Source organism: Nerophis lumbriciformis, linkage group LG15 (genome assembly GCF_033978685.3).
Source record: "Nerophis lumbriciformis linkage group LG15, RoL_Nlum_v2.1, whole genome shotgun sequence".
Classification (NCBI taxonomy): Eukaryota; Metazoa; Chordata; class Actinopteri; order Syngnathiformes; family Syngnathidae; genus Nerophis; species Nerophis lumbriciformis.
This window is the reverse complement of record NC_084562.2, coordinates 17,811,788-17,827,726: the sequence shown is the minus strand read 5'-3', so window position 1 is coordinate 17,827,726 and position 15,939 is coordinate 17,811,788. Positions and strand designations below refer to the sequence as shown.

Sequence of the window (15,939 nt, the reverse complement as noted above, 5' to 3'; positions counted from 1 at the left end):
CGATTATTAATTGATTAATCGAAGTAATAATTGACAGATTAATCGATCATCAAATGAATCATTAGTTGCAGCCCTAATAATAATATATTTATAATGTATTTTTCGGAGTATAAATCGCACCGGAGTATAAGTCGCACCTGCCGAAAATGCATAATAAAGAAGGAAAAAAACATATATAAGTCGCACTGGAGCCCCGCCAAACTATGAAAAAAACTGCGACTTATAGTCAGAAAAATACGGTATATATATATATATATATATATATATATATATATATATATATATATATGTATATGTCTTAATAAGGTTATCCAAAAAATAGTGCTCGATACCGTAGTAGAGCGCAATATATGTATGTGTGGGAAAAAAATCATCACAAGACTACTTCATCTCTACAGGCCTGTTTCATGAGGGGTTCCCTCAATCATCAGGAGATGATTGAGGGAACCCCTCATGAAACAGGCCTGTAGAGATGAAGTAGTCTTGTGATTTTTTTCCCACACATACATATATATATATATATATATATATATATATATATATATCTTGAAGACTAATAGCCCATTTCTGGTGATTTGTTTTTGTTTTATAAATTGAAGAAAAATAATTTACTACCTGCGATGAGGTGGCGACTTGTCCAGGGTGTACCCCGCCTACCGCCTGAATGCAGCTGAGATATGCTCCAGCGACTCCCCGCGACCCCAAAAGGGACAAGCGGTAGAAAATGGATGGATGGATGGATAATTTACTACCAAAAAAACATGCGTATTTGCAACGTATCAGGAAATTTGCAGGATTCCGCTGTGTTCTGATTCTATTTATGCAAATTGTAATGTTGGACAAATAACAAATAACAGTAATAATTCCCATATGGCTTGCTCTCTTACTGTTTTGATTGATTGATGGATTGAGAAGTTTATTGACCTCTTAAAGAATTGAATCCATGTAATGCTTTAAAAAGGCAAATGGATGGCACAAAAAGTCAAAAGGCTTGTTTCCATTGTGGTCCATTAAATATTCATCACATTTGATACATTCAATAATAAAAGATATGTAACCTGCTGTCATGACTTGGTCCTGGGGTTTAGTTTTTCTCGAAGGCAACGGAAAGTTGGCTCGGGCGAGGCGGGAATGAAGGTACATTTTTATTTAAACACTATAAATACAAAACAAGGAAGTAAACAAAAGGCGCGCACAATGGCGGAGAACAAACTATGAAACCAAATACTTGCACAAAGGCAAAAACTATGAACAACAAAAAACACTAACTGTGGCAATAATAAACAAAACTTACTTGGCATGGACAAAAAGGAGCAGCGTGAACGATGGACATGAAAAAAGAGTCAGAACTGTGCAGAGCATAAATGTGGGGATGTCACCAGCCAGACAAACTGAAAAACAATGAACTTAAATACTACAGACATGATTAACGAAAACAGGTGCGTGACTCAAAACGTGAAACAGGTGCGTGACGTGACAGGTGAAAACTAATGGGTTGCTATGGTGACAAACAATAGTGCACAATGAGTCCAAACGTGGAACAGGTGAAACTAATGGGTAATCATGGAAACAAGACAAGGGAGTGAAAAGCCAGAAACTAAAAAGTCCAATAACTAAACAAAACATGACTAAGACAAAACATGATTACACAGACATGACACCTGCAACATGTATATAAAAAATTAAACTGTAGTTCTTCATGTCGAACAAGTCAAAGGTGGAACTGTGCTATTATTTGTCCACATTGTGCAGCACTTTTAAAAAGGCCATAATGTAAATGTGTGCTGTATAGACCTGAACGAGACTGACGTTTCATAACACACACCTTACTTTGATCTAGATCAAACCTGAGGGGACGGTACAAAGGAGAAATCTACAACCTTTATAACAGTCAGAAGAGCCTCCGTCCGACGAAGTCTGGCGTCGTCTGTTGGATGGGCTTCACCGGATACCAAGCTGCGATCGTCTGTCTTGGTGAAGCTCAAAAACACAGCAAAAAAACATTTTATGTTTTAGAATTGTAGACATTTTTTTCTGTCAAGCAATACCTCACTATTCAATAATGATACTAAATGTACACGAGAAATTAAAATACACACAAATATATTTTTCTCCCTAATAAAGTCGTTTTTTCCCCCCTTAGAACAGGCCTGGGCAATTATTTTGACCCGGGGGCCACATTTAGAGAAAAAAATGTGTCCAGGGGCCGGTATATCTATTTTTAGGAACACTAATACAAAACCTCACACTAATGTCTGATTGAATGCTAAAAACGTTATGACAGACCGCCTTAAAAAACGTAATGGGATTTGACATTTTTCTATGATCGATAAAACACTGAATATTGACAAAATATGAATGTCACACCCCCTTTCGATCGACATATTTTACAATCAAGTGAAACGCAACAAAAATGCAACAAACCGTGAAATATGAACGCGAATGGTACAAAATAAACCCACCTACAATCTGATACATCTGATATATCACTAAGCTTTAGAACTTTGTTGGGAAAATCTCCTTCCGCGTCTGTGGAAACGCTTCCCGCCCACACTGCTTGGTGCCTCGTCTGAGTTGCTGCGACGTAGATTACCATAGTAACTAATTAGATGACCATAGTAACTAATTAGATGACCATAGTAACTAACTAGATTACCATAGTAACTGGTATATCAGCCATGAGCGCAGATTCCAACCATTGAAATACTTTGTATTAGAGATGTCCGATAATATCAGCCTGCCGATATTATCGGCCGATGAATGCTTTAAAATGTAATATCGGAAATTATCGGTATCATTTTTTTCATTATCGGTATCGGTTTTTTTTTTTTATGTTTATTTATTTTTTTTTATTAAATCAACATAAAAAACACAAGATACACTTACAATTAGTGCACCAACCCAAAAAACCTCCCTCCCCCATTTACACTCAATTTTACTCATTTTCATTAATTACTAGTTTCTATGTAACTGTTTTTATATTGTTTTACTTTTTTTTTATTCAAGAAAAGGTTTTTAATTTATTTATCTTATTTTTTTAATTTTTTAAAAAAAAGGACCTTATCTTCACCATACCTGTTTGTCCAAATTAGGCATAATAATGTGTTAATTCCACGACTGTATACATCAGTATCGGTTGATATCGATATCGGTAATTAAGAGTTTGACGATATCGGAATATCGGACATCCCTACTTTGTATAGTTCAAGACTTACGGTCATTAGAAAACATCACCGCACATCATAATGGCAGCTCCACTTTCCATCTTAAAGATCTAAAAAAATTATTTGGGAATGTCCGGCCGGCCAGATTGAAAAGCTTAACGGGCCGCATGTGGCCCACGGGCCTTAATTTGCCCAAGTCTGCCTTAGAAACAGCCTAAAAAGGTGGGTTGTCTCATATTCTGGGTCTGACATTATAAAACTGCTCTAACCCAAATATAAGACGGTATTTTTTTTTTCCTTAAAATAAGTCTGAAAAAGTCTAAGTCAACTTAGAAAACACTTACCACCATAATGACTAACAATAAAATACAGTAGCGTAGTAGGCCTTAGAATTCATTAAACACAAGGTAGATGTTTAATTTTATTACAAATATATTTTGTGTTTTTGGCCACTGTAAAATTACACACAATGCACAAACACCATAGGTCATACACCACAACAGTGGTCCCCAACCACCGGGCCGCGGCTCGATACCGGTCCGCGGACCGATTGCTACCGGGCCGCACAAGAAATTAAAAATAATAATTTATTTGTATTTTTACTATTTTTTATTTTTTATTAAATCAACATAAAATACACAATATATACATTATATATCAATATATATCAATACAGTCTGCAGGGATACAGTCCGTAAGCACACATGATTGTATCTCTTTATGAATAAAATAAAAAATAAATTTCTAGCGTTGACCGGTCCGCAGCTACAAAAAGGTTGGGGACCACTGCACTACAGTACATATTTACAGTTTTCTTTGGTGAACCACTGGATGGAGCTCATCCCTAATCTAAGAAAAATTATGAATAAAATAGAATTGTTCAACTATTGAAATTTAAGCATGACTAAAAAAAGATAATTTAGTTTTTGATTTTGTCTGCATAATTATATTTCCATAATAGAAAGGGTTATTTTATATTCAGGGTGTTAATGTTAATACATTATAATGCTTCATAAATATTATGTAAGCCTTATTTGAAATGTATGATCTAAGAATCTCTATCAAACCGGAGTGTTCTTGTACTTGATGTCATTATATAATTAGACTACTATCAAACATGACCAGTGGTTAAATGATTATAAATGTTGGATGCACCTAATTAACATTTGTATGTTCATAAAATTAGTATTTATCGTGTTATGTCTTTGCAGGTATGGCAATCCAGACTCTGGTGTTTTTCATCTGCTTCTTGGTTCTGGTTTTTCTTGTTATCGTGCCCCTCTTTTATGGACGTAACCTCATCGTGTTCGAGATCGCTGGCAAGGCCTGGTGAGTCAGCGCTTTATCATTATTCGGGACGTAACCATATTTAAACTATTTAAACTCCTCACGGTTAAAAATGATTGTAAAACCGTGATTGATAATCACACTGCGGAGAGGGGGGCGTGGCCTGCGGGCCTGCGGAACGGGGTGTGCCAGGACCGGCCTCGAAGACAGCGACAGGTGCGTAGATGGCCCAGGTGGGCCTTGTTATCTAATCACCTATTTATATATATATATATATATATATATATATATAAAATACAAATAAATAAAATAGAACAAAACATCAGTACAGGGAAAAAAAAAGATTAAATAGTAATAATGATAACTTTTTTTTTTTTAATGTACCGGTACAGTTATCTTTACTGATACAATTTAAAGGGGAACATTATCACCAGACCTATGTAAGCGTCAATATATACCTTGATGTTGCAGAAAAAAGACCATATATTTTTTTAACCGATTTCCGAACTCTAAATGGGTGAATTTTGGCGAATTAAACGCCTTTCTATTATTCGCTCTCGGAGCGATGACGTTACAACGTGACGTCACATCGGGAAGCAATCCGCCATTTTCTCAAACACCGAGTCAAATCAGCTCTGTTATTTTCCGTTTTTTCGACTGTTTTCCGTACCTTGGAGACATCATGCCTCGTCGGTGTGTTGTCGGAGGGTGTAACAACTCGAACAGGGACGGATTCAAGTTGCACCAGTGGCCCAAAGATGCGAAAGTGGCAAGAAATTGGACGTTTGTTCCGCACACTTTACCGACGAAAGCTATGCTACGACAGAGATGGCAAGAATGTGTGGATATCCTGCGACACTCAAAGCAGATGCATTTCCAACGATAAAGTCAAAGAAATCTGCCGCCAGACCCCCATTGAATCTGCCGGAGTGTGTGAGCAATTCAGGGACAAAGTACCTCAGTAGCACGGAAAGCAATGGCGGCAGTTTGTTCCCGCAGACGAGCGAGCTAAACCCCCTGGAGGTCTTGGCTCACATCGACCCTAGCTTCCCTGGCCTGCTGACATCAACTCCAAAACTGGACAGATCAGCTTTCAGGAAAAGAGAGCGGATGAGGGTATGTCTACAGAATATATTAATTGATGAAAATTGGGCTGTCTGCACTCTCAAAGTGCATGTTGTTGCCAAATGTATTTCATATGCTGTAAACCTAGTTCATAGTTGTTAGTTTCCTTTAATGCCAAACAAACACATACCAATCGTTGGTTAGAAGGCGATCGCCGAATTCGTCCTCGCTTTCTCCCGTGTCGCTGGCTGTCGTGTCGTTTTCGTCGGTTTCGCTTGCATACGGTTCAAACCGATATGGCTCAATAGCTTCAGTTTCTTCTTCAATTTCGTTTTCGCTACCTGCCTCCACACTACAACCATCCGTTTCAATACATGCGTAATCTGTTGAATCGCTTAAGCCGCTGAAATCCGAGTCTGAACCCGCGCTAATGTCGCTATATCTTGCTGTTATTTCCGCCATGTTTGTTTGTATTCACTATGTGACGTCACAGGAAAATGGACGGGTGTTTATAACGATGGTTAAAATCAGGCACTTTGAAGCTTTTTTTAGGGATATTGCGTGATGGGTAAAATGTTGAAAAAAACTTCGAAAAATATAATAAGCCACTGGGAACTGATTTTTAATGGTTTCAACCATTCTGAAATTGTGATAATGTTCCCCTTTAATAGAGTGCTTGTCTACTCGTGTGTGACACTTTAGGCCAGCGTGGGTCACGGTGATCCTGACCACGGTCCTTCAGCACGTCGCCGCCAAGTTTGCCTTTGTCAAAAAAGACGCGGGCACACGAGATTTAAACAACAGGTACACTCGGAAAAAGAATCACTTCCACGCTTACAAATCAGTGGCATAGATTAGATTTGGGGTGTGAATTAAAATTGCTGTTTTGGACTTTGATTTCCAGGGAGAGTTTGTTCCTTCTGACGTATCTGCTGTTCCTCATCAACACGGTGGTGGGAGTGATAGTGGCCATATGGAGGGTGGTCATAACCGCGCTCTACAACATCCTGCATCTCGGCCGTGTGGACATCAGTCTGCTGCACCACACAGCCGAGTCCTACGACCCAGGTAGTCACTGACTCTAGTTGATCTAGGGCCTGATCGACCAAGATCCCAAATAACGCGTGCTAATTAAATTGTGCAAACTATAACAGTGTGTGCGGATAATTTACTAAGACTGCGCTAAAACTGATAAAAAGTGGTGCATATCATCCTCTTTACCCTCTAGAGGTCTTAGTGGCCACATGCGTGGACAGCACCTTTTAGCTCTTACTTCCAAAATTGTGTACACTACTGAATTGGGGTCTTATGCCCACTTATGTGGACACTTATACTGCCATCTGGTGGTGTCAGAAGAGTATAACATACAATGGAATTTGGAAAAAAAAAAGGGTAAAAATAAAAATTAGCATGTCACTACACATGAAGTACACGTTTGTTACTTATGGACTAAGTACGTCATATAAAAAGATGATTTTTAGTTTTTATTGTATTTAGGGTCCAATAAGCCCAAATAGCAAAGACAAATAAAAAAATAATGTAAACAAACAGCTTGGGCCTTAAGAGGTTAAATGAGGATATTGCGTGTAGTACCGGCTCTCACCATGGAGACACTCATTTCCCTTTACATTCATGTCATCATGCCATACTTGCCAACCCTCCCGATTTTTCCGGGACAGCCATTCTCCCGAATTTCTCCCGATTTTCATCCGGACATACTTGGTCAACAGCCATACAGGTCACACTGAGGGTGGCCGTATAAACAACTTTAACACTGTTACAAATATGCGCCACACTGTGAACCCACACCAAACAAGAATGACAAACACATTTCGGGACGACATCCGCACCGTAACACAACATAAACACAACAGAACAAATACCCAGAATCCCTTGCATCCCTACCTCTTCCGGGCTACAATATACCCCCCCCCCGCTACCACCAAACCCCGCCCCCCCCAATCTCCCGAATTCGAAGGTCTCAAGGTTGGCAAGTATGCATCATGTTCCAATCGGACCTATGTGAAGTTGTTAAAATAATGCTGCCATTTGTTTGTGCTACGGTGCCATTACATTTTTTAAGTTATTCTAAAAAACATTTTCTGACTAGTGTCATCATCCAACCTTGTCAGAATCTCCCCAAATTTTCCCCATTCCTTTGAGCTGCAAATTTTGTTTGTCTGAATATTATACCGTATTTTTCGCTCAGTAGAGCGCACCTGCATGTAAGCTGCACCCATTAGATTTTAGAATATTTTTTCCCCCAACATATATTAGCCTAGGGGTCCCCAAACTACGGCTCGTGGGCCGTTAAAAAAAATTAAATAAAAATTAAATGTGGAGGTCTTGCGCCTCCGGGTTCCTTGGACCACCAATGACGGACATGACAGCCACGTTCATCTTTCTTAACAATGATTTATTTTGCAATAAATGTTCTTTTTCAGTCATTTCTGTCCGTCTCGCCCTCACTCTCGTTCGTGCTCGTTCTCCTGTTCCATCATCAACAACAACCCCCTTCTCCTTCCTGACTGCTGCCTTTAACAGAGTGACAGGTCATCGGACCATCTACGCACCTGTCGCTGCAGGTCCGCAGGCCACGCCCCCCCACATTACATAAAATAATTTTTCATTTTTTCTTTTTTAATTATTTTTTTAAATCTGTCCTTTCTAATCCATTTTCTACCGCTTGTTACTCTCGGAGTCTCCTAGCCAATCAGGCAAATCATATTGTCTAAAAATGCATTTTCCCATCTATAACGTGACATCACGCGGAAAGTGCACTCTCTTTCAGTCAATTAGTGTGCAAGGAATATATATATATATATATATATATATATATATATATATATATATATATATATATATATATATATATATATATAAGCCACATTTTTTTAACCCAATGCAGCTCCTGAGTCAAAAAGTTTGGGGACCCCTGTATTAGCTGCACCAGACAACAGGCTGCAAATTTATATGTCGTAAAATGAGATATTTACATAAAAATATTTTGTGAATGATTTATTTACATACCTTAATTGTTTCCAAATGCCTGTAACACAGCGGTAACACTGCCCACGTGATGTGTGTCCCCATCCAGCGTACCACTACTACACACACTTCCTGAAGGTGGAGGTGAGCCAGTCACACCCGGTGATGAAAGCCTTCTGTGGGCTGCTGCTGGACTTGATGGTGGAAGGTGGACGAGTGGGTCAGAAAATACGAGACGCAGAGGAAGGTGAACACAAATGCACAAACACACCTGGATCATGCAACAGCAAACATTTTGACTTGGGGGGCCACAATGGGCTAAAAAATGTGCATGTAAAGTAACTCTATTTAGCCTATACATATATATGTGTACATATTATATTAATATAACGGATATATAATTAATATTTAGTATAATTGGATATTAAGAGTATGTGAAAGTTAAACTTCAACCTTGTTTACTTCCTTTGTTTACGACCTCCTTCAAATTTTCTAATCAGAAATATCAAGCAGCTAAAATGCGCCAAACATGGATAAGTGTGGAGAGTGTTTTGCATTTTTCCCATCATGCTTTGTAATGGATTAAAATGGGTGTAATTTAGATGCTTTTATGGTGCTTGGACGTTTTTTTTATAATGTCCACAAAGTTCAATTAACATGTTATCTTATGTGTGACCATGTCTGATGACATTTTGTGTTGGTTGGATTTTTTTTATTTTTTTTGCACCATGACTAGGGAAGGTTGTTTGCATTGGGTCATATAAGTAAACGCTGCACACACCTTTGATAGAGGTTGATTTAAGGTCATTGACATGAGTTCCTAGGCATATGTTCTTCCTGATGTCCTATAGATAATGACATAATAGCAGCATCAAAATTACCAGACTTTCACCATGGATGCAATCTAAGATCAGGTGAAATTAATTTTTTTTTTATGGTGCTCTGACATTTTTTATAATATCCACAAAGTTCAATTAGCATGTTGTCTTATGTGTGACCATGTCTGTTGATATTTTGTGTTGGTTGTATTTATTTATTTTTTGCACCATGACTAGGGAAGGTTGTTTGCATTGGGTTATATAATTTAACGCTGCACATTTTCTCCATACAGGTTGATTAAAGATCATTGATATGAGTTACTAGACATACGCTCCATCTGATAGCCTCTGTTTTAAATAAAAATAGCATTATTAAAATTACCAGACTATCGACATGGATGCAATCTCTCGGCGGGCGAAATTTACATTTTCTTTTATAGTGCTCAGACATTTTTTATGATGTCCACAAAGTTCAATTAGCAGCTTGTCGTATGTGTGGCCATGTGTGTTGACATTTTGTGTTGGTTGGATTCTGTTTTTTTTTTTTGCACCATGACTAGGGAAGGTTGTTTGCATTGGGTCATATAAGTAAATGCTGCACATTCTTTTAAGTGAGGTTGATTAAAGGTCGTTGACATGAATTCCTTGCGTTGTCCTCTAACTAATTATGTAATAGCAGCATCACAATGACCAGACTATCAAAATGGATTCAATACCCCAGTGGGTGTAATTTACATTTTTTTATGGTGCTCGGACATTTTTATAATGTCCACAAAGTTCAATTAGCAGCTTGTCTTACGTGTGACCATGTGTTGACATTTTGTGTTGGTTGGATTTTCTTTTTTTTTCTTTTTTTTTTTTGCACCATGACTAGGGAAGGTTGGTTGCATTGGGTCAAATAATATTACAACACTGCGATGAGGTTGCGACTTGTCCAGGGTGTACCCCGCCTTCCGCCCGATTGTAGCTGAGATAGGCTCCAGCGCCCCCCGCGACCCCAAAGGGAATAAGCGGTAGAAAATGGATGGATGGAATATTACAACAATTTTATATAAAAATTATACTATTTATAGTCGCGGTGGAGAGTCAGGGGTCTCAAAATTATTTTTGAGATTTGAGAAGCACTGCATTAAGTTATGGCTATTGTATGTAAATTGCATGATGCGGACACGTTTGATACTGAATACTTTTTAATATGCTTCCGCCTTGGAGCCTTTGTATGTATGAGTACTATGCGACCATATCTTTTTGACACATGGCCTGTTTCATTCTGCAATAATAATTTAGTGAAGGACACTAATTACCTATGTCTAGCTTGTGTGCTATTGTCTGCTTGGCTGTTGTGTAGCTGCAATAGTAGCTCTTAGGAGTCACTATTTGTTTACTTTTTGTCAATGACTTGACTAAAATACAAGGAAAGACCAACCTCGGGTGTTTATTGGAGGACTCTAACTGGATCGAAGTTTATTTCGGAAAGTTTAGATGCAAGTTGATATAGTCTGATACTTGTTTGTTTTTAGGCTGATATTTGACCAATGTCGAATATCAATATAAGTCCTGGACACATTTTACTACGCTTATGTATGTGATGATTATTATCATCATCCAGATACTTAAGATTGTTTCTAATATTTAGAGAACTATGAACATACAAAGGTCTCCTTGTGGACTATAAGGCCCTCAAAGGGTGATGCCTGGTTCTGTCCTGACAGCCCGCTCCGTCATGTCCGCAGGGATCCAGGAGAGCCCTCGCAGCAAGTCCACCAGCGGTCGCAGGATTCGCTCTCGCTGGCAGCTGGTCTACACTTTGGTCAACAACCCCTCCCTGCTGGGCTCCAGGAAGCACTTCCAGACCGTGCAGAGCTCCGAGAGCATCCTGAACGGGAGCCCCAAACGCAGCAAACAGACGAGCGGTAAAAGAGAAGCCTGCAGGACGTCCAGCGAGGCCCAGGATAAAACTGAATGAGATCCCAAGGTCGGCATTGTCGGATCAAATCGTCACATGAATTAAAGCGCAAGTGATAAAATCACCACAAGGTGGCGACATTGCATGTTTCTTTTTAATGTAACCAAGTCTATTGACCTTGCTGACTCATCATGTTTGCATCATACATGTCAATATATTATACATATACTATAATACTATAATATATTATATATTATACTGGCCCACCTGTGCAAATAACATACTGTAATTTGATATCATTTTTTTTTAACATTATCACATAATTTATTCAGAAAACATAAATAACGACAAATAACGATAGAATACTATTAACCATTAACCGCAACATGTACTGTAAAAAAAAAACCCAAGAACATTATGATTTGTACATTTTCAGAATGTGCTTGTTCTATTTTTAAACAAAGAAAACAATCTGAAGTCGTCTTTATTTTTAAGTTATCGTGCCGCCATTTTACCAGTCCGGCCCACTCCGGAGTAGATTTATCTCCATGTTGGCCTCGTCTAAAATGAGTTTGACACCCCTGGTCTACATCAACAATATGATTTGACCTGCTGGCCCCACTATGGACTGGACTCTCACTATTATGTTAGATCCACTATGGACTGGACTCTCACGCTATTATGTTAGATCCACAATGGACTGGACTCTCACACTATTATGTTAGATCCACTATGGACTGGACTCTCACTATTATGTTAGATCCACTATGGACTGGACTCTCACATTATTATGTTAGATCCACTATGGACTGGACTCACTATTATGTTAGATCCACTATGGACTGGACTCTCACTATTATATTAGATGCACTATGGACTGGACTCTCACTATTATATTAGATCCACTATGGACTGAACTCTCACTATGATGTTAGATCCACTATGGACTGGACTCTCACATTATTATGTTAGATCCACTATGGACTGGACTCTCACTATTATGTTAGATCCACTATGGACTGGACTCACTATTATGTTAGATGCACTATGGACTGGACTCTCACTATTATGTTAGATCCACTATGGACTGGACTCTCACTATTATGTTAGATCCACTATGGACTGGACTCACTATTATGTTAGATCCACTATGGACTGGACTCTCACTAGTATGTTAGATCCACTATGGACTGGACTCTCACACTATTATGTTAGATCCACTATGGACTGGACTCTCACTATTATGTTAGATCCACTATGGACTGGACTCTCACTATTATGTTAGATCCACTATGGACTGGACTCTCACTATTATATTAGATCCACTATTGACTGGACTCTCACTATTATGTTAGATCCACTATGGACTGGACTCACTATTATGTTAGATCCACTATGGACTGGATTTTCACAATATTATGCTCGACCCACTCGACGTCCATTTCATCCGGTCTCCCCTATAGGGGTGGGGTCACCCACATCTGAAGTCCTCTCCAAGGTTTCTCATAGTCATTCTCATTGACATCCCACTGGGTTGTGAGTTTTTCCTTGCCCTTATGTGGGATCTGAACCGAGGATGTCGTTGTGGCTTGTGCAGCCCTTTGAGACACTTGTGATTTAGGGCTATATAAATAAACATTGATTGATTGATTGATTGATAGATTGATTTGCTTGAGTGGCCGAACAGGACAAAAAAATAAACAATAAATAAGCTGTACTGTTATTTAGCCTTAATGGCAGCACAGTAATAACAACTATCTCACTTCCAATAGTGACAAACCCCACTTGCCCTTTTGTCTTTCAACACCAACACGCTCACGTATTGATCGGGATCATTGATCGGCCGCATCACAACAGTCTCCGCGTGAGAGGTCATAGTCCTATTTCGCTAAGATGACACAAGTAGCTTCAAGTATCACTTCTGCCAGCTTTCTACTGACAGTCCTACTATTGATCTTTGGCACGGTTGCTAGGAAACGTTCAATGTTACCCATTGGTTTGGAAAACATGTTCTTCATGACGTTCTTAGAAAAGAGATAAAACAGTCAAGTTATCAGTTGAGTCAAGAATTGATTCCCAATACCCCAAAAACTGAGATGATCAGGCAGCATGTTATTGGAAAATACACCGGACTCACGTACTTTTCAGAAGTACTTTTACTGTTGTGTAGCAAGTAGGTTGTGACCACTTTTTACACAGCGTCTACTGACTTCAATTGTACAGCAACAGAACATTTAGGTCACAGTACATTTTGATCACATTGTCTTTGAAGCAGACTTTTAAATATTCATAGCTCAGTTCCACAGTGGTATTTGATGTGTTGGCTTACATAACAACACAAATATGTCACAGTAAGAGATGGTTCTATTTTTGTACACTATAGGCCAGTGGTGCTCAAACTTTTCTCACCAGGTTCCACCTGGCTCTCCAAGTACCACCATGATGACCAACTTTAAAATACAGTAGCGTTTTAGGCCTGAGTATTCGTTTTATTTAACAAATACAATACAAGCCAAACGTTTGGACACACCTTCTCCTCATTCAATGAGTTTTCTTTATCTTCATGACTATTTGCAGGGGCGTCACTAGCTTTTAAGGACAGGGGGGGCTTTGCCCCCAGGAGATGCACAGGATGCGAGCGAATGTTACGCACGAGCACAAAACTTTACAAACGGCTAACAAAGACTTAGAAATTATTTATTGTTATTATTATTATTTTAAAAAAATGCACGGGACGAAATGAAATGCTCCCCGGGACGATGGCTTTTAACCATTTTTTTTTTTCTTTTTCTTTTTATGTATTTATTCCTTTTACATTTTATATTAAATGTCTTGGTTTTTCCTCCCTCTGAAAATCCTATGAAATGTTTAACAAGCCATCCTATAATAATAAAACAGCTAATAATGTCACAATACAATAAAACTAATATATTTAATGATGTTTTTTTTCATTATTTTAGCAATAGGCTAATGTATATTACTTTATATAGATTCTACAAGAAACGCAAAACTTAAAAAATAAATGATTTACAATTGCACACACAAGGTTTTGTGCAGCTTCACTCATTGTAAAGGAAGATAATGTGCTTCGTACACTTGCAGGACCGCAAGCAAGGTCGCAGAGAAAATGCGGACTGGAATTTGAGTGATGTGGGCATTTTCTATATGAACAAGTGGAATGGATTGGATACCGACGCACTAAAGGGGCTCTCTACCTTACGCTACGAAGTGAGGGGAAACTGAATGAATAATAACAGGTTATATGATTATTTATTTAAACTTATATTTGGGCCACTTTATAATGAATATGTCGACATTTATTTGTAAAAAAAACCCCCAAAAAACACCAAATTATTTAGGGGGGCTTGAGCTCCCTAAAATAGGCCTAACAACGCCAATGACTATTTGCATTGTAGATTGTCCCTGAAGGCATCAAAACTATGAAGTTATGTGCTTAAACAAAAAAAGGTGAAAAACCCGAAAGCATGTTTTATATTCTAGTTTCTTCAAAACAGCCACCCTTTGCTCTGATGACTTTTTCGCACACTCTCGGCATTCTCTCGATGAGCTTCAAGCACACCCGTGAAGTGAAAACCCTTTCAGGTGGCTTCCTCCTTAAGCTCATTGAGAGAATGCCAAGAGTGTGCAAAGCAGTGATCAGAGCAAAGGGTGGCTATTTTGAAGAAACTATAATATAAAACATGTTTTCAGTTATTTCACCTTTTTTTGTTAAGTACCTACTGAAGTGAAGTTAATTACAAACCCCGTTTCCATATGAGTTGGGAAATTGTGTTAGATGTAAATATAAACGGAATACAATGATGTGCAAAAACCCATACTCAGTTGAATATGCTACAAAGACAACATATTTGATGTTCAAACTGATAAACATTTTTTTTGTTGTTGCAAATAATCATTAACTTTAGAATTTGATGCCAGCAACACGTGACAAAGAAGTTGGGAAAGGTGGCAATAAATACTGATAAAGTTGAGGAATGCTCATCAAACACTTATTTGGAACATCCCACAGGTGAACAGGCAAATTGGGAACAGGTGGGTGCCATGATTGGGTATAAAAGTAGATTCCATGAAATGCTCAGTCATTCACAAACAAGGATGGGGCGAGGGTCACCACTTTGTCAACAAATGCATGAGCAAAATGTTGAACAGTTTAAGAAAAACCTTTCTCAACCAGCTATTGCAAGGAATTTATGGATTTCACCATCTACGGTCCGTAATAACATCAAATGGCTCAGAGAATCTGGAGAAATCACTGCACGTAAGCAGCTAAGCCCGTGACCTTCGATCCCTCAGGCTGTACTGTATCAACAAGCGACATCAGTGTGTAAAGGATATCACCACATGGGCTCAGGAACACTTCAGAAACCCACTGTCAGTAACTACAGTTGGTCACTACATCTGTAAGTGCAAGTTAAAACTCTCTTATGCAAGGCGAAAACCGTTTATCAACAACACCCAGAAACGCCGTCGGCTTCGCTGGGCCTTAGCTCATCTAAGATGGACTGATACAAAGTGGAAAAGTGTTCTATGGTCTGACGAGTCCACATTTCAAATTGTTTTTGGACACTGTGGACGTCGTGTCCTCCGGACCAAAGAGGAAAAGAACCATCCGGATTGTTCTAGGGGCAAAGTTGAAAAGCCAGCATGTGTGATGGTATGGGGGTGTATTAGTGCCCAAGACATGGGTAAC

The 15,939-nt window shown here is 38.7% G+C and overlaps 1 protein-coding gene across 2 annotated transcripts in view; it reads left to right on the top strand.

Annotated features, from left to right (window-relative positions):
- The window catches only part of LOC133615902 (receptor for retinol uptake stra6-like), a 39,477-nt gene extending 27,909 nt beyond the window's left edge, over positions 1-11,568 (top strand). For both annotated transcript variants that reach the window (XM_061974781.1, XM_061974780.1), the window contains exons 12-17: positions 1,841-1,974; positions 4,376-4,493; positions 6,219-6,320; positions 6,421-6,584; positions 8,614-8,751; positions 11,056-11,568. In XM_061974781.1, the coding sequence (XP_061830765.1) occupies positions 1,841-1,974; positions 4,376-4,493; positions 6,219-6,320; positions 6,421-6,584; positions 8,614-8,751; positions 11,056-11,288 (889 nt within the window). In that variant the 3' untranslated portion in view covers positions 11,289-11,568. The remainder of the gene's footprint in view (positions 1-1,840; positions 1,975-4,375; positions 4,494-6,218; positions 6,321-6,420; positions 6,585-8,613; positions 8,752-11,055) is intronic.
- The last annotated feature ends 4,371 nt before the right edge of the window (positions 11,569-15,939 follow it).